The sequence below is a fragment of the Oncorhynchus masou genome, chromosome 1, assembly GCF_036934945.1.
Source record: "Oncorhynchus masou masou isolate Uvic2021 chromosome 1, UVic_Omas_1.1, whole genome shotgun sequence".
Taxonomy (NCBI): Eukaryota; Metazoa; Chordata; class Actinopteri; order Salmoniformes; family Salmonidae; genus Oncorhynchus; species Oncorhynchus masou.
In genome coordinates, this window is record NC_088212.1 from 29,907,813 (window position 1) to 29,932,644 (window position 24,832).

Sequence of the window (24,832 nt, forward strand, 5' to 3'; positions counted from 1 at the left end):
ACAGTGTCAGATGCAGTGCATTCGGAAAGTATTCAGACCCCTGGACTTTTTGCACATTTGTGACTTGTTTCAGGAAACTAGATGTATGTCACCCATCACTACTTCACAGGAGCACCATTTGAACGTAAACTTTACTTTTTTTCTAATAAATGCCTTCTGGTTCACGTGCCTTAATAACAAACTTGTATGCCATCTGTAAATATTAATAATATTCTGGGGCGGCAGGGTAGCCTAGTGGTTAGAGTGTTGGACTAGTAACCAGAAGGGTTGCAAAAAAAACCCCAAGCTGACAAGGTACAAATCTGTCGTTCTGCCCTGAACAGGCAGTTAACCCACTGTTCCTAGGCCGTCATTGAAAATAATATTTTTTCTTAACTGACTTGCCTAGTTGCCCTGGCTGTGTGTTTCGGATCGTTGTCATGCTGGAAGACCCAGCCACGACCCATCTTCAATGCTCTTACTGCGAGAAGGAGGTTGTTGACCAAGATCTCGCGATACATCCTCCCCTCAATACAGTGCAGTCTTCCTGTCCCCTTTGCAGAAAAGCATTCCCAAAGAATGATGTTTCCACCTCCATGCTTCACGGTTGGGATGGTGCTTCACGGTTGTACTCATCCTTCTTCTTCCTCCAAACACGGCGAGTGGAGTTTAGACCAAAAAGCTCTATTTTTGTCTCATCAGACCACATGACCTCCTCTGGATCATCCAGATGGTCATTGGCAAACTTCAGACGGGCCTGGACATGCGCTGGCTTGAGCAGGGGACCTTGCGTGCGCTGCAGGATTTTAATCCATGACTGCGTAGTGTGTTACTAATGGTTTTCTTTGAGACTGTGGTCCCAGCTCTCTTCAGGTCATTGACCAGGTCCTGCCGTGTAGTTCTGGGCTGATCCCTCACCTTCCTCATGATCATTGATGCCCCATGAGGTGAGATCTTGCATGGAGCCCCAGACCGAGTGTGATTGACCGTCATCTTATACTTCTTCCATTTTCTAATAATTGTGCCAACAGTTGTTGCCTTCTCACCAAGCTGTTTTCAGTTCTGTCCACAGATTCTCGATTGGATTCAGGTCTGGACTTTGACTTGGCCATTCTAACACCTGGATATGTTTATTTTTGAACCATTCCATTGTAGATTTTGCTTTATGTTTTGGATCATTGTCTTGTTGGAAGACAAATCTCCGTCCCAGTCTCAGGTCTTTTGCAGACTCCATCAGGTTTTCTTCCAGAATGGTCCTTTATTTGGCTCCATCCATCTTCCCATCAATTTTAACCATCTTCCCTGTCCCTGCTGAAGAAAAGCAGGCCCAAACCATGATGCTGCCACCACCATGTTTGACAGTGGGTATGGTGTGTTCAGGGTGATGTGCTGTGTTGCTTTTACGCCAAACATAACGTTTTGCATTGTTGCCAAAAAGTTCAATTTTGGTTTCATCTGACCAGAGCACCTTCTTCCACATGTTTGGTGTGTCTCCCAGGTGGCTTGTGGCAAACTTTAAACAACACTATTTATGGATATCTTTAAGAAATGGCTTTCTTCTTGCCACTCTTCCATAAATGCCAGATTTGTGCAATATACGACTGATTGTTGTCCTATGGAAAGAGTCTCCCACCTCAGCTTTAGATATCTGCAGTTCATTCAGAGTGATCATGGGCCTCTTGGCTGCATCTCTGATCAGTCTTCTCCTTGTATGAGCTGAAAGTTTAGAGGGACAGCCAGGTCTTGGTAGATTTGCAGTGGTCTGATACTCCTTCTATTTCAATATTATCGCTTGCACAGTGCTCCTTGGGATGTTTAAAGCTTGGGAAATCTTTTTGTATCCAAATCCGTCTTTAAACTTCTTCACAGCAGTATCTCGGACCTTCCTGGTGTGTTCCTTGTTCTTCATGATGCTCTCTGCGCTTTTAACGGACCTCTGAGACTATCACAGTGCAGGTGCATTCATACGGAGACTTGATTACACACAGGTGGATTGTATTTATCATCATTAGTCATTTAGGTCAACATTGGATCATTCAGAGATCCTCACTGAACTTCTGGAGAGAGTTTGCTGCACTGAAAGTAAAGGGGCTGAATAATTTTGCACGCCCAATTTTTCAGTTTTTGATTTGTTAAAAAAGTTTAAAATATCCAATAAATGTCGTTCCACTTCATGATTGTGTCCCACTTGTTGATTCTTCACAAAAAAATACAGTTTTATATCTTTATGTTTGAAGCCTGAAATGTGGCAAAAGGTCGCAAAGTTACAAGGCACTGTATGTATGTATGTATGTATGTGTGTGTGTGTGTGTGTGTGTGTGTGTGTGTGTGTGTGTGTGGCACTGTATGTATGTATGTATGTATGTATGTATATATGTATGTATGTATGTATGTATGTATGTATGTATGTATGTATGTATGTATGTATGTATGTATGTATGTATGTATGTATGTATGTATGTATGTATGTATGTATGTATGTATACAGTTCAAGTCTGAAGTTTACATACACCTTCCTGACATTTAATCAAAGTAAAAATCCAGTTAGGATCACCACTTTATTTTCAGAATGTGAAATGTCAGAATAATAGTAGAGAGAATGATTTATTTCAGCTTTATTTATTTCATCACTTTCCCAGTGGGTCAGAAGTTTACATACACTCAATTAGTATTTGGTAGCATTGCCTTTGAATTGTTTAACTTCAGTCAAACGTTTCGGGTAGCCTTCCACAAGCTTCCCACAATAAGTTGGGTGAATTTTGGCCCATTCATCCTGACATTTCTACAATTCCTCCTGAGTCAGGTTTTTAGGCCTCCTTGCTCGCACATGTTTTTTCAGTTCTGCCCACAAATTTTCGATTGGATTGAGGTCAGGGCTTTGTGATGGCCACTCCAATACCTTGACTTTGTTGTCCTTAGGCCATTTTGCCACAACTTTGGAATTATGCTTGGGGTCATTGTCCATTTTGGAAGACCCATTTGCGACCAAACTTTAACTTCCTGACTGATGTCTTGAGATGTTGCTTCAATATATCCACATGATTTCCCTCCCTCATGAAGCCATCTATTTTGTGAAGTGAACCAGGCCCTCCTGCAGCAAATCACCCCCACAACATGATGCTGCCACCCCCATGCTTCACGGTTATGATGGTGTTCTTCGGCTTGCATGCATCCCCCTTTTTCCTCCAAACATAACGATGGTCATTATGGCCAAACAGTTCTATTTTTGTTCATCAGACCAGAGGACATTTCTCCAAAATGTACGATCTTTGTCCCCATGTGCAGTTGAAAACCGTAGTCTGGCTTTTTTTATGCCGGTTTTGGAGCAGTTGCTTCTTCCTTGCTGATCGGACATTCAGGGTATGTCGATATAGGACTCGTTTAACTGTGGATATAGATACTTTGTACCGGTTTCCTCCAGCATCTTCACAAGGTCCTTTGCTGTTGTTCTGGGATTGATTTGCACTTTTTGCACCAAAATACATTCATCTCTAGGAGACAGAACGTGTCTCCTTCCTGAGCGGTATGACGGCTGCATGGTCCCATGGTGTTTATACTTGCGTACTATTGTTTGTACAAATGAACGTGGTACCTTCAGGTGTTTGGAAATTGCTCCTAAGAATGAACCAGAGTTCTTGGCTGATTTTACATTTTCCGATGATATCAATCAAAGAGGCACAGAGTTTGAAGGTAGGCCTTGAAATACATCCACAGGTACAACTCCAATTGACTCAAATTATGTCAATTAGCCTATCAGAAGCTTCTAAAGCCATGACATAATTTGTTCCAAGCTGTTTAAAGCCCAGTCAACTTAGTGTATGTAAACTTCTGACCCACTGGAATTGTGATACAGTGAATTATAAGTGAAATAATATGTCTGTAAACAATTGATGGAAAATTTACTTACTTATTACCGACTTGCCAAAACTATAGTTTGTTAACAAGAAATTTGTGGAGTGGTTGAAAAATGAGTTTAAATGACTCCAACCTAAGTGTATGTAAACTTCTGACTTTAACTGTATACACACACTACCGTTCAAAAGTTTGGGGGCACTTACACAGGAAGCGGCGCAGGTCCTAATCCAGGCACTTGTCATCTCCCGTCTGGATTACTGCAACTCGCTGTTGGCTGGGCTCCCTGCCTGTGCCATTAAACCCCTACAACTCATCCAGAACGCCGCAGCCCGTCTGGTGTTCAACCTTCCCAAGTTCTCTCACGTCACCCCGCTCCTCCGCAGGTTCACCAACTCCACCCTCGATTCACCGCCCACTTCCAAGGTTTCCGAGTCTCTCCACTGGCTTCCAGTTGAAGCTCGCATCCGCTACAAGACCATGGTGCTTGCCTACGGAGCTGTGAGGGGAACGGCACCGCAGTACCTCCAGGCTCTGATCAGGCCCTACACCCAAACAAGGGCACTGCGTTCATCCACCTCTGGCCTGCTCGCCTCCCTACCACTGAGGAAGTACAGTTCCCGCTCAGCCCAGTCAAAACTGTTTGCTGCTCTGGCCCCCCAATGGTGGAACAAACTCCCTCACGACGCCAGGACAGCGGAGTCAATCACCACCTTCCGGAGACACCTGAAACCCCACCTCTTCAAGGAATACCTAGGATAGGATAAAGCAATCCTTCTCACCCCCCCCCTTTAATGATTTAGATGCACTATTGTAAAGTGGCTGTTCCACTGATGTCAGAAGGTGAATTCACCAATTTGTAAGTCGCTCTGGATAAGAGCGTCTGCTAAATGACTTAAATGTAAATGTAAATGTACTTAGAAATGTCCTTGTTTTTGAAATAAAAGCAAGTTTTTTGTCCATTAAAACCACATCAAATTGATCAGAAATACAGTGTAGACATTGTTCATGTTGTTAATGACTATTGTTGCTGGAAACGGCTGATTATTAATTGAATATCTACAGAGGCCCATTATAAGCAACCGTCACTGCTGTGTTCCAATGGCACGTTGTGTTAGCTAATCAAATGCAAATCGTCTGGGTCATCATTTGATTACCTATTCAGGAGTCTTATGGCTTGGGGGTAAAAACTGTTGAGAAGCCTTTTTGTCCGAGACTTGGCACTCCGGTACCATTTGCCATGCGGTAGTAGAGAGAACAGTCTATGAATGGGGTGGCTGGGGTCTTTGACCATTTTTAGGGCCTTCCTCTGACACCTTGAAAATAAAATACAGTCGCACACTCTAGGAGCTCAGATGCAAAAATGTAATATCCAACGTTTCGACAGCCAAGCTGTCTTCATCAGGGTATGACATCGCCTGGTGTAGAGGTCCTGGATGGCAGGCAGCTTAGCCCCAGTGATGTACTGGGCCGTATGCACTAACCTCTATATTGCCTTGCGGTTACAATTGCCGTACCAGGCAGTGATGCAACCAGTCAGGATGCTCTCGATGTTGCAGCTGTAGAACCTTTTGAGGATCTGAGTACCCATGCCAAATCTTTTTCGTTTCCTGAGGGGGAATAGGCTTTGTCGTGCCCTCTTCATGACTGTCTTGGTGTGTTTGGACCATTCTAGTTTGTTGGTGATGTGGACACCAAGGAATTTGATGCTCTCAACCGGCTCCACTACAGCCCTGTTAATGAGAATAGGGGCGTACTCGGTCCTCCTTTCCCTGTAGTCCACAATCATCTCCTTAGTCTTGGTTACGTTGAGTGATAGGTTGTTATTCTGGCACCACACGGCCAGGTCTCTGACCTCCTCCTATAGGCTGTCTCGTCGTTGTCGGTGATCAGACCTACCACTGTTGTGTTGTCTGCAAACTGAATGATGGTGTTGGAGTCGTGTCTGGCCATGCAGTCGTGGGTTAACAGGGAGTACAGGAGGGGCCTGAGCACACACCCCTGGGGGTGCTCCAGTGTTCAGGATCAGTGTAGCAGATGTGTTGCTACCTACCTTCACCACCTGGGGGCGGCCCGTCAGAAATTCCAGGATCCAGTTGCAGAGGGAGGTGTTTAGACCCCGGATCCTTAGCTTAGTGATGAGCTTTGAGGGTACTATGGTGTTGAACGCTGAGCTGTAGTCAATGAATAGCATTCTCACATAAGTGTTCCTTTTGTCCAGGTGGGAAAGGGTAGTGTGGAGTGCAATAGAGATTGCATCATCTATGGATCTGTTTGGGCGGTATGCAAATTGGAGTGGGTCCAGGGTTTCTGGGATAATGGTGTTGATGTGAGCCATTACCAGCCTTTCAAAGCACTTCATGGCTACAGACATGAGTGCTATGGGTCTGAAGTCATTTAGGCAGGTTGCCTTTGTGTTCTTGGGCACAGGGACTATGGTGGTCTGCTTGAAACATGTTGGTATTACAGACTCAATCAGGGACATGTTGAAAATGTCAGTGAAGACACCTGCCAGTTGGTCAGCACATGCCCGGAGCACAAGTCCTGGGAATCCAACTGGCCCTGCAGCCTTGTATATGTTGACCTGTTTAAAGGTCTTACTCACGTTGGCTACGGAGAGCGTGATCACACAGTCGTCCGGAAAAGCTGATGTTCATACATGCCTCAGTGTGCTTGCCTCGAAGGGAGCATAGAAGTGATTTAGCTTGTCTGGTAGACTCGTGTCACCATGTAGTACGGAACAGTGCTTCCCTTTGTAGTCTGTAATTGTTTGCAAGCCCTGCCACATAAGACGAGCGTCGGAGCCGGAGTAGTATGATTCAATCTTAGCCCTGTATTGATGCTTTGCCTGTTTGATGGTTCGTCGCAGGGCATAGCAGGATTTCTTGTAAGCTTCCTGGTTAGAGTCCCGCACCTTGAAAGTGGCAGCTCTGCCCATTAGCTCAGTGTGAATGTTGCCTGTAATCCATGGCTTCTGGTTGGGGTATGTACGTACAGTCACTGTGGGGACGATGTCCTTGATGCACTTATTGATAAAGCCAGTGACTGATGTGGTGTACTCCTAAATGCCATCGGAAGAATCCCGGAACATATTCCAGTCTGTGATAGCAAAACAGTCCTGTAGTTTAGCATCTGCTTCATCTGACCACTGTTTTATAGACTGAGTCACTGGTGCTTCCTGCTTTAATTTTAGCTTGTAAGCAGGAATCAGGAGGATAGAGTTGTGGTTGAATTTACCAAATGGAGGGCGATAGAGAGCTTTGTACGCGCCTCTGTGTATGGAGTACAGGTGATCTAGAATTTTTTCCCTCTGATTGGAAAAATCTAGAGACATCCTCAGATTTTTGTGCACCAGCTGTTGTTTACAAATATGCACAGTCCGCCCCACCTCGTCTATCCTGCCGGTGCAGCGTATATCCCGCTAGCTGAATATCCATGTCGTCATTCAGCCACGATTCCTTTGAAACATAGGATATTTCAGTTTTTGATGTCCCATTGATAGGATATTCGTGATCGTACCTCGTCTAATTTATTGTCCAATGATTGCACGTTGGAGAGTAATATTGACGGTAACAACAGCTTTCCCTCTCGCCTTCTGTGGTGCCTCACGAGGCATCCCGCTCTGTGTCCCCTGTACCTGTGTTTCTTCCTCTTGCAAATAACGGGAATGTTGGGCCTGTCGGACGTTTGGAGAATGTCCTGTGAGTCTTGCTTGTTGAAGAAAAAATCTTAGTCTAATCCGAGGTGAGTGATCGCTGTCCTGATATCTAGTAGCTCTTTTTTGCCGTAAGATACGTTTGCAGAAACATTATGTACAAAATAAGTTCCAAATAACGCAAAAAAAAACACATAATAGCATAATTGGTTGGGCGCCCGTAAAACTGCTGCCATTTCTTCCGGCGCCATTTTACCTCGTGTGGGTGTGGGTTCGATTAAAGGCTCAAAATGGCTAGAAACAAAGAACTTTCTTCTGAAACTCGTTAGTCTATTCTTGTTCTGAGAAATGGAGGCTATTCCATGTGACAAATTGCCAAGAAACTGAAGAAGTCATACAACACTGTGTACTATTCCCTTCACAGAACAGCGCAAACTGGCTCTAAGCAGAATAGAAAGAGGAGTGGGAGGCCCCAGTGCACAACTGAACAAGAGGACAAGTACATTAGAATGTCTAGTTTGAAAAACAGACACCTCACAATTCCTCAGCTGGCAACTTCAAACTGAAGCAGCCAACTTTCTGGAAATTAATATTTGTGTCATTCTCAAAACTTTTGGCCACGACTGTACCAATATAATTGTCAACCAGTCCCCCTACAGTATATCACTCACTTCTGAGCAGTCTTGTTATTTCACATGGGTTATATCAACAGGATCCGGGCGTGCGTTGGATTACCTCATGCTGCACCTATCGTGTTTTGCATAGAGGTGTGTGTAGCCTACTGTACAACCATCTGGTAAGCCTAATTAAATGGACACAACATGGCTATATACATTTACACAGCCATAGATCAATATACTATTTATAAACAAACTATTTGTTTTTTATTTGGTGTGTTATTTTTATATTGTTTATGAATTGCATGAAAACATAATAAATAGCCTGACAAGCATACTACTAAATTTGCAGTCGGCTTTTCCCAGCTGACAACAAACATTCTCACAACTTTAGAGAACATTCATGTGTCCAGTTTTTTGTGGGTTAAGAGAATATTCCATCAACATATCACCAAACGTACACAGAACATATGAACGTTCTAGACACATTTCATGGGAACATTGCGAGAACGTTTATATGTCCAAAGAAAAATTCATTACACATCAGGTCTTATTACTGTTGCCAAGCAAGGCTCTGATTGGTGAACCACTGATCCATTCATAGCTCTTTGTCTGTTGGCAAGGTTAGGGATACACATACAGTGCTTTTAACATAGTGTTTTCAACCTATATACACTGTATTTGACAGATGATTACATTGTGCATGTATACAGAAATTATTATTCTACATATCATCACCTGGGATTTGAACTCACAAACTTCTTGGTTTACTGTCCACCAATCTTCCTGCTATGCCACCAAGGCCATATCAGGTATCAGTTAATCTGACTATTCTCATCATTGATTTTATTGACTTATTTCAGTAAATGAAGGGCTTTCTCTATTTGTCTAATGTTGGTGTGGCATATTAAAAGGACTGTGTGTGTGAGTATCCCTAACATTGCCAACAGACAGAAAGAGTTGTGAATGGATCAGTGGATCACCATTCATGGCCTTGATAGGCTTGGCAACATTAACAAGGCATGATGTGTAATGTCATTTTTGGGGGGGAGAGAACGTTTATTTGGGACCATCAGGCAACGTCCTGACAACTGATACACAGAAATATTATTGCAACTTTCACATAAAAAACTTGTCTAGAACATTAATATCTTATTTTCTGAGAACATGGCAACCATGTTCTGTTTATGTTTGGTGGGACGTTGATGGAATATTCTCCTAACCCTCAGAAAACTGGACACGTTAATGTTCTTGCAATCCCATAAAACACATCTAGAACATTAATGTTGTATATTCTAAGAACACTGTAACCATGTTCTAGATAAGTTCTGCTTGACATTAAGGGAATGTTCTCCTAACTTTAACACCAAAACATGTACAAAAAATAAACTGGACACTCAAACATTAAGGGAATATTCCAGGTAACGTTTTCTCTCCCTATAATTCTTAGCTGGGATGTAGCTACAAAATGAACAAATAAAATGTTCTTGGCTCAGCTGAATTAGTTGTTAGGTGTCCCTGCTGTCTCCGCCACCTCCATCTTACCCTTGCATGGCTGCCTGGCATGTCTAATGATGGATGATTGTATTTTAATTACATTTTGATGGAATCAGTGAACTGTGGCTGGCTAGCCCTATAAAAAACTCTGGTGCTAGGTAATAACTCAGGGGGTATCTCTAAAGACAATGCTCCAGCAAACAGAGTATTCAGTCACCAATGCCCTAGAGAGGATGAACAGCTTTTATGAATGTACAACATGCACCAGATCACCTCACCCAAGGCTGTCTACACAGCTTTTTCCACATGCCCTTTTGTCCTATGTTGTCTTTATGATTCAATGACCACATGCGTTATTTAAGCCTTAGATTACCAAAATATAGGCCTACGCCTGCAGCAATATGAGTCTTTTCATTTTATTTAATCAAACAATTAGGTTGCTCTTTTCACTTACATCAGGACCGACAAACATTTGTTATTGTGCGCAGGCACACATCATCAATAATCATTTGATTTGCAGGCATCCAGTACCAGTCTCTTCCTGTCCCATCGATGGACAAGGGTGGATGTCCTGTGGAGGATGCCCATATGGTGTAGCATATTGTGAGCTACATGCATCCTCAGCAGATGTCCTGAAAGTGTGGCAATGGGAGCATTGGAGTCCTCTGATATCCAGAGCGAGTCAGGAGACACACTCTTTTCACAGCACTTTGATACAGCTACAACCGTACGTGATTTTCGTAGCAGGTTCAGAGAGCATTTTCGCAGCAGGTTAAGAGAGCATTTTCGCTAACCCTAAACCTTTTCCTAACCTTAACCTAATTCTCCTAACCTGCTACGTTAATTCCCCTAACCTGCTGCATAAGTTCTGCTAACCTGCTACAAAAAAAGTGACTTCCGGTCGTAGCTGTATCGAAGTGACGTGAAAAGAGTGTTTCTCATGAGTCAGTGTAGTAGGATGTAGGATGATTTCTCCGAATGTCAGCTAATACTGTCTGTTACATAATGCTGCTGTCCCATGATTAGGAGCATGCTGGTCAGTGATGTGTAATTTTGTTACCATTTGTCAGCAAGTTCCTGCTAATGTGGGTGAGTAACAATTGCTCAAGCACCTCAGTTACAAATCTCTTGTTTGTGTTCTCAGCATCAGCAGTTGCTCCTCTTTAGGCGATGCAGCTGTACAGCAGGCAAGTAAACATCCTCCTCAGAACCCAGCTTGGGGAGGAGGAGAATAGAGAGAGAGGGGGAGCATGTGAGGTAGAGAGAGAGTGAGGTAGAGAAAGGAGACAGAGAGGAAGAGCGAGCACGAGGAGAGAAAGAGCAAGTGAGAGAGAGAGAAGGAAAGAGAGTGAGAGTGTTCATTTGACTTCCTAATCGGTTTTCCTGGGGATCTATCATCGACTGCAGAAGAAAAGAAAGAGGTATGATAGAATAGATTTCTGCTCTTATCTTCTCTGGTTAAGGACCTATTGCACTTTTTACAAAGACACTTATTCACCACACAGAGGTAAGGCTATATATTTAGTCAGTCTCCTCGTGCATCAAGTGTTCAGAAGTTAAACAACAGCTATTGTTGATCCACCGTAAGAAGAACTACAGTATGTTTATTTATATGCTTGAAATGGCATAGTCTATTTTTCCATGCTTATTACCAGGGCATTCCCCAGGTACTGTTTGACACTATGTAGATCCATTGATCCACGGATAATGTGAGTGAGGTTAATACTAGAATGCTTGTTTGAGTTTCTTATTATTGAGGTATAAGGAATCCTCATATTATGCGATAAGGCATATCTTGGAAATGGCTATTTGTCAGGGTTATAATGTCTAGTCAATGAACTCAGCTGTGGTACAGGCATTTAGAATTTAAGAAAATGTTGTTCCGTTCGCAATGCAGGTGTGATTATCATCAGCCCATTAGTGGAGATTTGACTATGACTGCCAGTGTCATTAAGAACCTGCTTGAAATTTGGATTAAACAGTCAATCACAGTCACAAACAAGCTTTGAGAGATTACAAGAACCACTGTGTAAATAGGATCCTATTTGAGAAAATGTTATTCTGTTCGCAATGCAGGTGTGATTATCATCAGCCCATTAGTGGAGACCTGACTATAACTGCCAGTGTCATTAATAACCTGCCTGAAATTTGGATTAAACAGTCAATCACAATCACGAACAAGCTTTGAGAGATTACAAGAACCACTGCGTATATACGATTATTTTTGTTGATAGGATAATGATTACCACACAGTGATTCAGTGTAGAGTAGATCATAGGAGGATACAATTCAATTGAGATCATACATTCCCTCTTCCATATGATCTGATCCAGACCAGAACGCACGCTCCACTTGCCTCTCCATCGCTTCACTTCCTCAACCTCAGTCAACTGACTGTCACTTATGTATGACACTCCCCCTTAGGATGCATTATCTGACTTTTATCTGGTCTCATCTGATAACCACTGCACTAGTAGAAAAAATGTCTCGCAGGCATGGAGCTGCTTTCTGTGCATACACTATTCAGTGTATTTTTACTTAACTAGTTAGGAACAAATTCTTATTTACAATGACGGCCTAGGAACAGTGGGTTAACTGCCTTGTTCAGGAGGCAGAACACCAGATTTCTACCTTGTCATCTCGGGGATTTGATCCACCAACCTTTCGGTTACTGGCCCAACGCTCTAAACACTACGCTACCTGCCTCCCCTGTATGCAGCAGCAGCATTCATCACAACACTGTCACAGCACAGTGGTAAAAAGGTTATTTGGCTGTCCCCAAAAGAGAACCCTTTGAAGAACCCTTTTTGGATCCACGTAGAACCCTTTCCCCAGAGAGTTCTACATGGAACCCAAAAGAGTTCTACCTGGAACCAAAAAGGGTTCTCCAATGGGGACAGTCAAAGAACCCTTTTGGAACCCTTTTTTCTGAGTGTAATGTATGTATCAGAATTCTACATCAATGGAGAATGAGTAGTATGCCCTTTGCCGTTCCCTCTGTGAACACATTACAGCTTTACATAACAAAGTGAGAAAAACTGTAAAATGTGGTACTATCAAAGATCAGAGGCCAAAATATGAATGTTCACATTAAATTGCTTTACCCCATAATGCAATTGATCTATGTAAAGCTCAGTAGTCTGTTTTCTTCTTACAAATCTAAATTGCTGATTTATGGCCAATTAGATTTGGAGTGGACTCACAGTGCCATGAATTCTCTCTCACTGTTTGCATACTGATAAATAATTAAGAGAGCAAGCAGGACTATTTAAATGATGTGGGGAACTTGAGTTTGAACTGTGTTCAGACGTATTCAGTCAGAAAGTGGTACAAGCACAACTAGGGAATATGAGGCTTTGATGGTTGTCCTATGAGAATCTCTTTTTGCCATAAATGCTGTGTGTGGAAGGAGAGGGAGAGGAGCAGGCAGCAGCTGGGTAACACAGGAGACCCAGGGAGGGAATGTGCGTGGTGCCACAACTAGCTTCCCCAGCCCCGTGTAAAAGAGATAGCTCAGACGTTTCACAGCTCTGCGGCTTTAATGAGCTTCCGCGCTGCAGCATGTCCATCATGAGGTGGACCAGAACATAACACCTCTCCAGGCCACATACAGTGCGCAGATGCAGTACAGCACTACCCATCATGTTCACCCATGTGTGACACAGCCAACCTAACACAAACCACACACAAACCACACACAAACCACCATCCACTCACTGTAACATCCACTCTCACTAATACACAAGCAGCACACAATATAGCAGAGATACTGGCTGTACAGCTTACTGTTTATTGCTAGCAGCATACTGCTGAGCATCTTACTGTTACAGCATATGTTATGTTTGGGCTTATAATCGGGGAATGGGCCATATGTTATGTGTGTTTGGGCTTATAATCGGGGAATGGGCCATATGTTATGTGTGTTTGGGTTTATAATCGGGGAATGGGCCATATGTTATGTGTGTTTGGGTTTATAATCGGGGAATGGGACATATGTTATGTGTGTTTGGGTTTATAATTGGGGGAAATGGGACATATGTTATGTGTGTTTGGGTTTATAATCGGGGAATGGGACATATGTTATGTGTGTTTGGGTTTATAATCGGGGAATGGGCCATTTGTTATGTGTGTTTGGGTTTATAATCGGGGAATGGGACATATGTTATGTGTGTTTGGGTTTATAATTGGGGAATGGGACATATGTTATGTGTGTTTGGGTTTATAATTGGGGGAAATGGGACATATGTTATGTGTGTTTGGGTTTATAATCGGGGAATGGGCCATATGTTATGTGTGTTTGGGTTTATAATTGGGGAATGGGCCATTTGTTATGTGTGTTTGGGTTTATAATTGGGGGAAATGGGACATATGTTATGTGTGTTTGGGTTTATAATCGGGGAATGGGCCATTTGTTATGTGTGTTTGGGTTTATAATTGGGGGAAATGGGACATATGTTATGTGTGTTTGGGTTTATAATCGGGGAATGGGACATATGTTATGTGTGTTTGGGTTTATAATCGGGGAATGGGACATATGTTATGTGTGTTTGGGTTTATAATCGGGGAATGGGCCATATGTTATGTGTGTTTGGGTTTATAATCGGGGAATGGGCCATTTGTTATGTGTGTTTGGGTTTATAATTGGGGGAAATGGGACATATGTTATGTGTGTTTGGGTTTATAATCGGGGAATGGGCCATTTGTTGTTGGTGCAAAGCTGTTGGCATTATGAAATGGGAGAAAAATAGTACATGGAAGGTAATGAAGGATGAGAGGGTTATTAAAAAGAGCTATATTGTATTATAAGCAATATTGGCACTTAAAAAAAAATATATATATATACAATTATAATTCCTCTCAGGAATGACAGAGAGTAAAAACAGCAAGAGTAGACAAGTTGATGCCTCCCATGCCTGTCTTTCATACTCACAGCAGGTAGGAATGGAGAGGAAGATGCATTTTCCCCCCTGGAAGGCACATCCATGGCATCATCAATTCAGCAAAGGGAAGGTGACAGCTAATCAAACACAATAGGCTGACCCACAGATTACACACAGTCCAGTCTTCAAGGCTATGTGCACCAGCCTGGATCCCCTGGCTGTTATTGGCAAATAAATAAGACCATAGATAACCGTATGGTGTTACGTCTCACTTTTTCTATTTATCCCAACACTTCAGAGGCCATGAAACATTTTGAGATTTTCCCTGAGCTGCACTCTTCCTGCTTACTCAGATTTCATTGTGCTCTGAAGACCATTGAAAATAAATTACATCAAAGGTGATTAACAGAACTTATGAGTCAGATTTCATTTAACTTTCCTTAAGGAAAACACTATGACTGTAGGACCATTTCCTCAGATTTGCAGATGAGGAAAATGAGGTGATGTGAAGCTAGAGGATATAGTGAACACAGGAGTCACATGTGCCTGGTTGCCAGGAGACTGTCGTTGGTGGATTATGAAATAAGTCTCAATGCTTTACACTTTCCCAGGTATGAACAGGGACTTGACCAATTGTGACTAATCCAACAGTCGATACAGCCAAGCTGTGTGACATCTTGTTTCATCTATTAGTACTAAAAGTCACAATGGATTTAGAATGATTTAAAAGGAAGGAATTGAGATCGGACATGGGACAATATTGCAATGTAGCTATTTACCGGTAGGTTATTTTATGATGTAAAATGTTGCCAGTCCTGTACCCAGAGGTATTTACTATACAGGCACTTGTCTATTGCATATCCTCCCCTTGGTGATCAAGACAAGAAAAATATGGGTGATTTTTAAGGTTTCGGGGAAAGTGCAGTGAATAGTGCCACTTTTTAGGATGTCTAATATAAATTCATGTATTTAAGGTTGTTTGTAATTTTGTCTTACCTTTTAATCATTATGTGTGTTATTGTTTTTACCACTGAGGACCACTTTGGAAACAAGAAATTTAATTAAATATTTTAAGTGATATCCTCTGGGTCCACATTGTACATTTTGTTGTATACAGTGGGGCAAAAAAGTATTTAGTCAGCCACCAATTGTGCAAGTTCTCCCACTTAAAAAGATGAGAGAGGCCTGTAATTGTCATCATAGGTACACTTCAACTATGACAGACAAAATTAGAAGAAAAAAATCCAGAAAATCACATTGAAAGATTTTTTAATTAATTAATTTGCAAATTATGGTGGAAAATAAATATTTGGTCAATAACAAAAGTTTATCTCAATACTTTATTATATGCCCTTTGTTGGCAATGACAGAGGTCAAACATTTTCTGTAAGTCTTCACAAGGTTTTCACAAACTGTTGCTGGTATTTTGGCCCATTCCTCCATGCAGATCTCCTCTAGAGCAGTGATGTTTTGAGGCTGTTGCTGGGAAACACGGACTTTCAACTCCCTCCAATGATTTTCTATGGGGTTGAGATCTGGAGACTGGCTAGGCCACTCCAGGACCTTGAAATGCTTCTTACGAAGCCACTCCTTTGTTGCCCAGGCGGTGTGTTTGGGATCATTGTCATGCTGAAAGACCCAGCCACGTTTCATCTTCAATGCCCTTGCTGATGGAAGGAGGTTTTCACTCAAAATCTCACGATACATGGCCCCATTCATTCTTTCCTTTACACGGATCAGTTGTCCTGGTCCCTTTGCAGAAAAACAGCCCCAAAGCATGATGTTTCCACCCCCATGCTTCACAGTAGGTATGGTGTTCTTTGGATGCAACTCAGCATTCTTTGTCCTCCAAACACGACGAGTTGAGTTTTTACCAAAAAGTTATATTTTGGTTACATCTGACCATATGACATTCTCCCAATCTTCTTCTGGATCATCCAAATGCTCTCTAGCAAACTTCAGATGGGCCTGGACATGTACTGGCTTAAGCAGGGGGACACGTCTGGAACTGCAGGATTTGAGTCCCTGGCGGCGTAGTGTGTTACTGATGGTAGGCTTTGTTACTTTGGTCCCAGCTCTCTGCAGGTCATTCACTTGGTCCCCCCGTGTGGTTCTGGGATTTTTGCTCACCATCCTTGTGATCATTTTGACCCCACGGGATGAGATCTTGCATTGAGCCCCAGATCGAGGGAGATTATCAGTGGTCTTGTATGTCTTCCATTTCCTAATAATTGCTCCCACAGTTGATTCCTTCAAACCAAGCTGCTTACCTATTGCATATTCAGTCTTCCCAGCCTGGTGCAGGTCTACAATTTTGTTTCTGGTGTCCTTTGACAGCTCTTTGGTCTTGGCTGTAGTGGAGTTTGGAGTGTGACTGTTTGAGGTTGTGGACAGGTGTCTTTAATACTGATAACAAGTTCAAACAGGTGCCATTAATACAGGTAACGAGTGGAGGACAGAGGAGCCTCTTAAAGAAGAAGTTACAGGTCTGTGAGAGCCAGAAATCTTGCTTGTTTGTAGATGCCCAAATACTTATTTTCCACCATAATTTGCAAATAAATTAATTAAAAATCCTACAATGTGATTCTTTGGATTTTCTTTTCTCATTTTGGCTGTCATAGTTGAAGTGTACCTATGATGAAAATGACAGGCCTCTCTCATCTTTTTAAGTGGGATAACTTGCACAATTAGTGGCTGACTAAATATTTTTTTGGCCCACTGTATGTCTGTTACCCAAAATAAATTCAATAAAAAAAAATGTTCAAATCTGATCCCATCATATGACCCTCCTTTCTCTTCTTGTTCAGCAGCTAACAACAATGGAGACAGCCCTTTCCACCCCCAATAATATCCAGATATGTGAGGTGACCTGCGATTCCTTCCGCATCGCCTGGGACATGACCCCTGAGGATACTGCCAGGGCCACACACTTCTTCATAGACCTGAGCCGCAAAGAGGGCAGGGATCCCAACCGCTTCAAACACAGGGTGTGTCTGACAGACTGTCACTGCTTCCCCCCTCATAAACCTCCCCAGGCCCCCCAGGCTTCCCCCTTGACTCAATGACTATTACTCTTTCCACCGATAGTGACTCTGACTCCCGCTGTCTAGATCCATGTTCTTTACTTCTCATCACAGTAGGCTGGGGGAGAACAGCTCATAGTGATGGCTGGAATGGAGTGAACGGAATGGTATCAAACACATGTTAACCATGTGTGTGATGTTTTTGTTACCATTCAAGCCATTACTATGAGCCTGTCCTCCCCAATTAAGGTGCCACCAAACCGCTTGTTCTAATCCCTCCATGTCCTGTTCTCCAATAATAGACATTTCACTGCAACTTGATGTAATATGTTTTGATATAACCCAAGATAGCCTAGCATGAGACAGTGTCTATGCAGAACAATAGATAAAAGCCTGGTAATGAGTGTATCTGACTCTGCAGCAGTTACAACCCAGAGAGCAGTGCCCTTTAAGTCACTTCCAGTGGAGGAGAATGAGAATCTTGTGCTGCAAAATAGCTTTGGGCAAGTGACTCATGGGCACATTCGTTTCCTTTTGAATGGCCAGAAAACGGACAAAGCCTAAAAACTACAGCTCTGTTCTCTTTACTATGAACTGCGATTTTATTCCAGACCAGTCACTGAACTGATTTTCTGTATACTACCCATTTGTTTCTTCATTTTCTATCTGTCAGCATCATGTTCAAAAATATAGACCTAGCTAATTGCAATCAGTATTTGAAATACAAGAACGATTGAAATAGAAAATTAAGTGGCCATTTGTTATTTACAATGGGATCCTTCCAAACAGACTGAAATGATGCACTATAACATTTACTCTTTAGTCATTTAGCAGACGCTCTTATCCAGAGTGACTTACAGTAGTGAGAGCATACATTTTTAAACTTTTTTCGTACTGGTCCCCTGTGGGAATCGAACCCACAACCCTGGCACCATACTCTACCAACTGAGCTACATGGAACTACAACAGATTCAATCTGCTACTAAAACAGATTCAATATGTTTACTGTTGGAAGGACAGATAGGCTATTACTTAAGGTTAGCTCTTATCGTAATACCCATGAAATAGAAAGTTATGACAGTGGCAGAATTTGAATAATTGAAACGTAAGATGTCATGCTCAGTCATTCCTGATGGGTGTTTCTGAGCCTTTCTTACATCAACCCGACTCTAGCCACACATGAGATACTTGAATACCTACTTTGGTACAGTTCTCTATTTAATATAATCTTCCAATGCCTTTACAAAAGCCCCTGATTTATGTTGTACAGAACTGTTCAGGGTTGTGCTGCGCTTGATTGGAAGTGTGTTTCTATCACTCGGAAATCAAAGCAACGCAAACAAACTTGCACCAGGGTGGTTGCCATGGTTATGTGGGCCCTGTGAGCTTGTTTTAATTAGCTGTGCTTCTTAGAGGCCCTGGCCAAAACAAAGCCACTAATTTGATTAGATATACAGTAGCTTAACTAGACCAGTTTGTACCAGAATATGCTAAAGAAATGTATAATCCATGAGTGTGTTTACATAAAACATTTAGACCTACTGCCAATCCCATTTTTTACCTATGAAACGCTGTATTGTAGTAATTCAACTGATGAGTCACTTGAATTAACATGTATCCCTGTTTCACCCATCAGGATGTGCCCACCAAACTGGTGGCCAAGGCAGTGCCTTTACCCATGGCAGTGAGAGGTCATTGGTTCCTGAGCCCACGGACAGAGTACTGTGTTGCTGTGCAGACTGCAGTGAGACAGGCAGACGGAGAGTACCTGGTGTCTGACTGGAGCCAGGTGGTCGAGTTCTGCACAGGGGGTATGTCATAGAAGTACATCGATTTCTATAGCAGGACATTTACCAATGTAATGCAGGCCTTATGACCTGCTGTAGCGTATTGATTCAATTGAATACGCCTACAAAGGATTTGAACAAGGAACTTCATAATTGACTGTTTTTGTATGAAACAGATTATGCCATGGACCACCTCAAACAGCTCCTTGGTAAAGCACAGGGTTCTGCTGGAAGACTGCTGCGGTTCTCTGTGTTCTATCGCAACCAGCACCCTGACTACTTCCACTATGTCAGGTCAGTACTATACCATACTCTGTAAATACACACACGTATAGGGATGTACTTGTGAAGTTCAATAACAAAATGTTTCTCCTTTTCTGTTAGAACTGAGTGCGGGGGGCTGATGCACCCAGCCCTGAAAGACAATAGTGGAAGTCACGGCTCCCCTATCAACAGCAAACTGCAGGGAGTCTTCCTCAGCTGCAACACTGAGTTTGACACAGGTCTTCCTCCAAACGACTCCCCCTACGGCCCCCTGCGTTTCCAGATCCCGGCCGGGAACCTGCTGAATCCCAACACCAATCTTTACTTTGCTGACTTCTACTGTATGTACACAGCCTATCACTATGTGGTGTTGGTACTGGCCCCTTCTGGCTCAGAGGGGGATAACTTTTGCCGTAGTAGTCTCCCACTGCTGGACCTGACTGCCAACCCCTTCCTGACATTCATCCCCCCCCAGAGGCAGGGAGAAGACCCCCTGTTCTGCCACGCCAGTGATGTCATCCTGGAGGTGCTCTACACAGAGCCGCTGTATCTGGAGCAGGGCAGTGTGCTGGAGATCAGTGGCCACCACCAGATGAGCCAGACCACGGCCAACGCCAAGAAGGACCCCAGCTGCAAGGTGTGCAACATCAGTGTGGGCCGCTGAGAGAACTGACTGGTTTGACAGGGTTTAGAGAACAGTGAGGATGTATATCGCCATCGTTGCAACAACAACAAAAATAACTTGATAAATGGGCTGAGTGATTTAATCCATCTAGTAGTGTAAGCGACAGTAACACAACTGGGACAGCCCATCTCTTGGAGTATGTGCATGCTGCTTCCCCCATCCCTCCCCATCACTTCCTAGAATTGCAAATCTCCATTAGCCTCTGTATTAGCCTCCACTGCTGGAGAAAGCTGAGATGTACACGTTGTGTTTGTCAAATAACATTACATAAGATATACATTTCTGTCTTCTCCTTACAGTACCTGTTGGTCTTAAGAGGATTCCAAGATGTCTTATACCTAAAAACACAGTCAATTTCATTTCTATTTGAAAACTTTCAAACATGATGTTATTCCGTTAAATCTCATAAGTGAATAATAAAGATTTTATTTGACTGTAGGATGTCATTTGGTATACCAATGCCCTCAACAAATGTCATGATTCCTGTGAAAGTCACACAGTAGCTGTGAATCGTGTACACAGGGAGCCATTCTCAGTGGTCAGGATGTCCAGTCACAGCTTGCCTCTGTTATCTTTCCTTTTGTCTTTTAGTCGATAAGTAATGATATGTCTCTGGCTGTCGAGATCAATGGAAGCATAATTCAATAGAAACAATGCCTGCTCCCTATAGTGTCTGATAACAGGCTTTAGTCATGTGGGCACCAGAGAACACAATGCTGGGATAAGATTAGCTCACACTCACTCTCCTTTGAGGGATCTACACTGAACAAAAATATAGACACAACATGCAACAATTTTATTGAGTTACAGTTCATACAAGAAAATCAGTCAACTGAAATAAATTCCTTAGGCCCTAATCTATGGATTTCACATGACTGGGCAGGGGCGCAGCCATGGGCATAGGCCCACCCACTTGGGAGACTGGCCTACCTACTGAGGAGCCAGGCCCAGCCAATCAGAATTAGTTTTTCCCCACAAAAGGGCGTTATTACAGACAGAAATACTCCTCAGTTTCATCAGCTGACCGGGTGGCTGGTCTCAAACGATCCGCAGGTGAAGAAGATGGATGTGGAGGTCCTGTGCTGACGTGGTTACATGTGGACTGCAGTTCTGAGGCCGATTGGACGTAATGCCAAATTCTCTAAAATGATTTTGGAGGTGGTTTATGGTAGAGAAATGAACATTTACTTCTCTGGCAACAGCTCTGGTGGACATTCCTGCAGTCAGCATACGAATTGCACACTCCCTGAAAACTTGAGACATCTGTGGCATTGTGTTATGTGACAAAACTGCACATTTTAGAGTGGCCCTTTATTGTCCCCAGCACAAGGTGCACCTGTGTAATAATGAGCACGCTGTTTAATCAGCTTCTTGATATGCCACAACTGTCAGGAGGATGGATTATCTTGGCAAAGGAGAAATGATCACTAACAGGGATGTAAACTAATTTCTGAGATCTTTTATTTCCCTTCATGAAACATTGGACCAACACGTTACATGTTGAGTTTATATTTTTGTTCTGTATCATTTTTTCACTTCAGTATTCCATGATGTACTCAGGATATCAAAGATTTCTGGGATATCCTGTCTACAGCAGTCACATGGACACTGAAATTAGCAGTCAGACAACCGTAAGTGTTTATGAGGCACTATTTCTTGGTTAAAACCTGGCAGTTACTCAACACTGTTACTCAACACTTGGTCAGTGAAGAAGTGCACTGCACACTGACATAATTATAGTAGACTGTAGAGAATCTCAGGCTTTCCCTCCAGCCATATTGTAAATATTACAAATAATTTTAGCTTTCGGTGAGCATGTTTGAAACTGAATAACCAGACCCATCTTCAATTTCCTAATGACTATTCTATCCTACTGACTCTTCTTCCAGAATGCAATTTACAGAGCAAGCAGTGCAAGCAATGGAAAATATGAAAAACAGAACAATAGTTTATTTTAGCTGACATTTTAGCATATTGCAGTTCACCTCAGATGAACTTAGTGAAGATGAGGGTCGAAGCATAAAATGTTATGGTGAAGTTCAGTGTAGCCTATTGCAATCTTTCTGTTGTCCAGATTATGCCCCACAGCGTTATGCCCCAGGCTTGTCAAAGACAAACATGCTGTAGTTCTGTCCATTGCTATTGTCCCAGAATGGGGTGCTGTACTCATCAGGTAGATAAAACAAATAATTGAATCTTCTCATCGAGCATGGGCAGGGTGATGTCAAATTCAAAGATGTCTGTGTCAGCTCCACCATAGCGCACTTTCAGGAAAGCACAGGGCACGTCTGGTTGGCTGTGCTAAGAGTCAAAGGTGATGTGGATTCACACAGCCTTCTGGAAGGTCTGGTTCTTCACACTGCAGTTCCCCAGGAGAACCATGCTCTCCCTCAACCTGGCACGGAAACACTGGAAGTCTGCAGAGGGCTGTGGGAAGCCCAGTCGCAGCCTGCTCTCCTCAATAGATTTGCTGACAGTGCAGCTAGAACCATCCTCTGTCGTGTTGCGCCGCCTCTCTGGGCGTGATGACCGTGGGTACATCCACTCCACCATTTAATAGTATATGTTGGCTGCAGTTAGGGACAAACCTTAGAGTCAGTGAAAATCACATGCTTTCTCTTAGCCTTGACTTCATCCTCACCACTTTCATTCAGAGGCACATGTCTGTCTGGGGTAAGTGCTGTAGGACTTAGCCTGCTCTGGGAGAGCTGCTCTGGCACGGGGGTTCTGATGCAGGGTCTCAGAGAGGATACACAGAACAGTTGGCACAGTGGTGGACACTGGCTCCAGCACAGCCTTACGGCCATGTCCAGAGGACCCAACATCTGTAATACCCTTTGAAGGATAAAGATGAAGGTCAATAAGCAAAGAACAATCTTCTACAGCTTACTGATAAATCATATGCATCATGATCATATAACCATTCTTACGCTGTACAGGGCATCATCTGTTGTTTGGGGATATCTTCTGTAGTAAGAAGATCATAAAGGCATAGACTTCAGCTTGAAGGACACTCTTGAAAATAGGGTAAACACTGCATTGAGTTTCAGAGATACATAGCCTAAGACATTGATCTGCATGGACATATCGGTTCTAGTATTTGCTAGCATATACAGTATGTCAAGACTACAATGCAATTAGAAAAACTGTTTTATGGAACAGCCTTGGACCTCTATATGGTGAGTTACAACAAGACTTGTCTCGCTATCAAAAGAACATTTGACCAGTAATTGCAACAATCAACTTGTTGCAACTTAAAAACACTAACTTACAGTTTATTCGAAAAAGTTGAAATCATCCTGTTATTGTTATCTTTTCCTTCTCTCTTTACTGGTGCTGAACTAGTACGCGCCTAGTATCAGTAGTGTCTGCGTTTATATACCTCCTTAATTATCATGATATCTGGTGTATCCCGCCTTCCCTACTCTCCTGACCAATGAAGTTAACCTTACTCATCATTCTTAGCCAATAGTGGGAGCGTACAATTTCTACATGGTAGCACTCTAGGCCTGTCAATAACGGACACATTTTATTTTGTGTGAGGAGTTACTTAATTTGGTCCTTACTACTATTCATAACACTGGACGTTATTAACACCAATCACCTTTTCTATTCAGACCTAAATTGGAACAAGTCATAGGAGTCATTACTCAGCCCAAAAACATAACAATAAAAACACATAAAAGCATACAAATACAAAAATGGTCAAGCACAGACTATGAGTCATGAATCTAAGTCGGTCGGTTATGAGGCTGCAGAGAGATATTGATTGTTGCTGATGTGGTGTTGAAGCTCGAGCAGCTTTCAGAAATTCAAACCTTCACTGATAGATATTGTGGAAACAATTCCAATAATCCTGGCCTCTACTCCTGGCCATGGTGATCGACCCATGGTTCCACCGAGACCTGGGCCCAGGACCAAGCTTTCCTCTGCCAGTGAACTCTCCAGACTAACTCTCCCCGCCAGTCCCTCCTCCTCTAGGATGCCAGTAGTCAGCAGGGACCTGCAGAGACATATCATGTCACATAACACTTTTCACACCTGATTTTCAGAACATATTTACATGTCAAAGAAAACTAGGTCACCTACAGTTTCTCTGTTCAACAGACAACAATATGTTGATGAGATAACATTGTATGTTTTTCTAATTTACTGCACATTCATAACATACTAGTGTTCTACTATCCACAGGATACTGTTCTAGATCTGTTATTGACTGGGAAACAAAGTATGAATGTAAATGCTATCAGTAGTGAACTACACTGAGTGTACAAAACATTAGGAACACCTGCTCTTTCCATGACATAGACTGAACAGGTAAATCCAGGTGAAAGCTATGATCCCTTATTGATGTCACCTGTTGAGTCCACTTCAATCAGTGTAGATGAAGAGGAGGATCAGGTTACAGAAGGATCAGTATGTCTTGATGACATTATTTATCATTCAAAGTGTAAATGGGCAAGACAAAAGGCTTAAGAACTGCAACGCTGCTGGGTTTTTCCACGCTGAACAGTTTCCCATGTGTATCACAAATGGTCCTCCACCCAAAGGTCATCCAGCCAACTTGACACAACTGTGGGAAGAATTGGAGTC

At 42.7% G+C, this 24,832-nt stretch overlaps 1 protein-coding gene and 1 long non-coding RNA gene across 4 annotated transcripts; one reads left to right on the top strand and one right to left on the bottom strand.

Moving 5' to 3' along the window:
- Positions 1–10,787: 10,787 nt before the first annotated feature.
- On the top strand, positions 10,788–20,677 carry LOC135550923 (phytanoyl-CoA hydroxylase-interacting protein-like). Of its 3 annotated transcripts, none has more exons than XM_064982299.1 (5): positions 10,788–11,021; positions 17,288–17,467; positions 19,140–19,314; positions 19,467–19,584; positions 19,675–20,677. In XM_064982299.1, exons 2-5 carry the CDS (start codon positions 17,300–17,302, stop codon positions 20,216–20,218), a joined length of 1,005 nt encoding a protein of 334 aa, XP_064838371.1. In that variant the 5' UTR covers positions 10,788–11,021; positions 17,288–17,299; the 3' UTR covers positions 20,219–20,677. The 3 variants fall into 3 exon arrangements, with proteins under 3 accessions (XP_064838371.1, XP_064838283.1, XP_064838452.1); XM_064982211.1 differs by having other exon boundaries at positions 10,789–11,021; positions 17,291–17,467; XM_064982380.1 differs by lacking the exon at positions 10,788–11,021 and adding an exon at positions 14,752–14,878 and having other exon boundaries at positions 17,291–17,467.
- A 1,485-nt stretch (positions 20,678–22,162) lies between these two features.
- On the bottom strand, positions 22,163–24,232 carry LOC135551071 (uncharacterized). The gene is made up of 2 exons (XR_010457184.1): positions 23,170–24,232; positions 22,163–23,074 (listed from the first exon to the last, which is right to left on the bottom strand). It is a non-coding gene; the product is annotated as an uncharacterized LOC135551071 (long non-coding RNA).
- Positions 24,233–24,832: the final 600 nt, after the last annotated feature.

Bases quoted from the DNA above. Each gene is read 5' to 3' on its own strand.
- LOC135550923 (XM_064982299.1), top strand. From the start codon at position 17,300: ATGGAGACAGCCCTTTCCACCCCCAATAATATCCAGATATGTGAGGTG. The intron at 19,315-19,466 runs GTATGTCATAGA...TGTATGAAACAG, and splicing joins GGTCGAGTTCTGCACAGGGG to ATTATGCCATGGACCACCTC. The intron at 19,585-19,674 runs GTCAGTACTATA...CTTTTCTGTTAG, and splicing joins GACTACTTCCACTATGTCAG to AACTGAGTGCGGGGGGCTGA.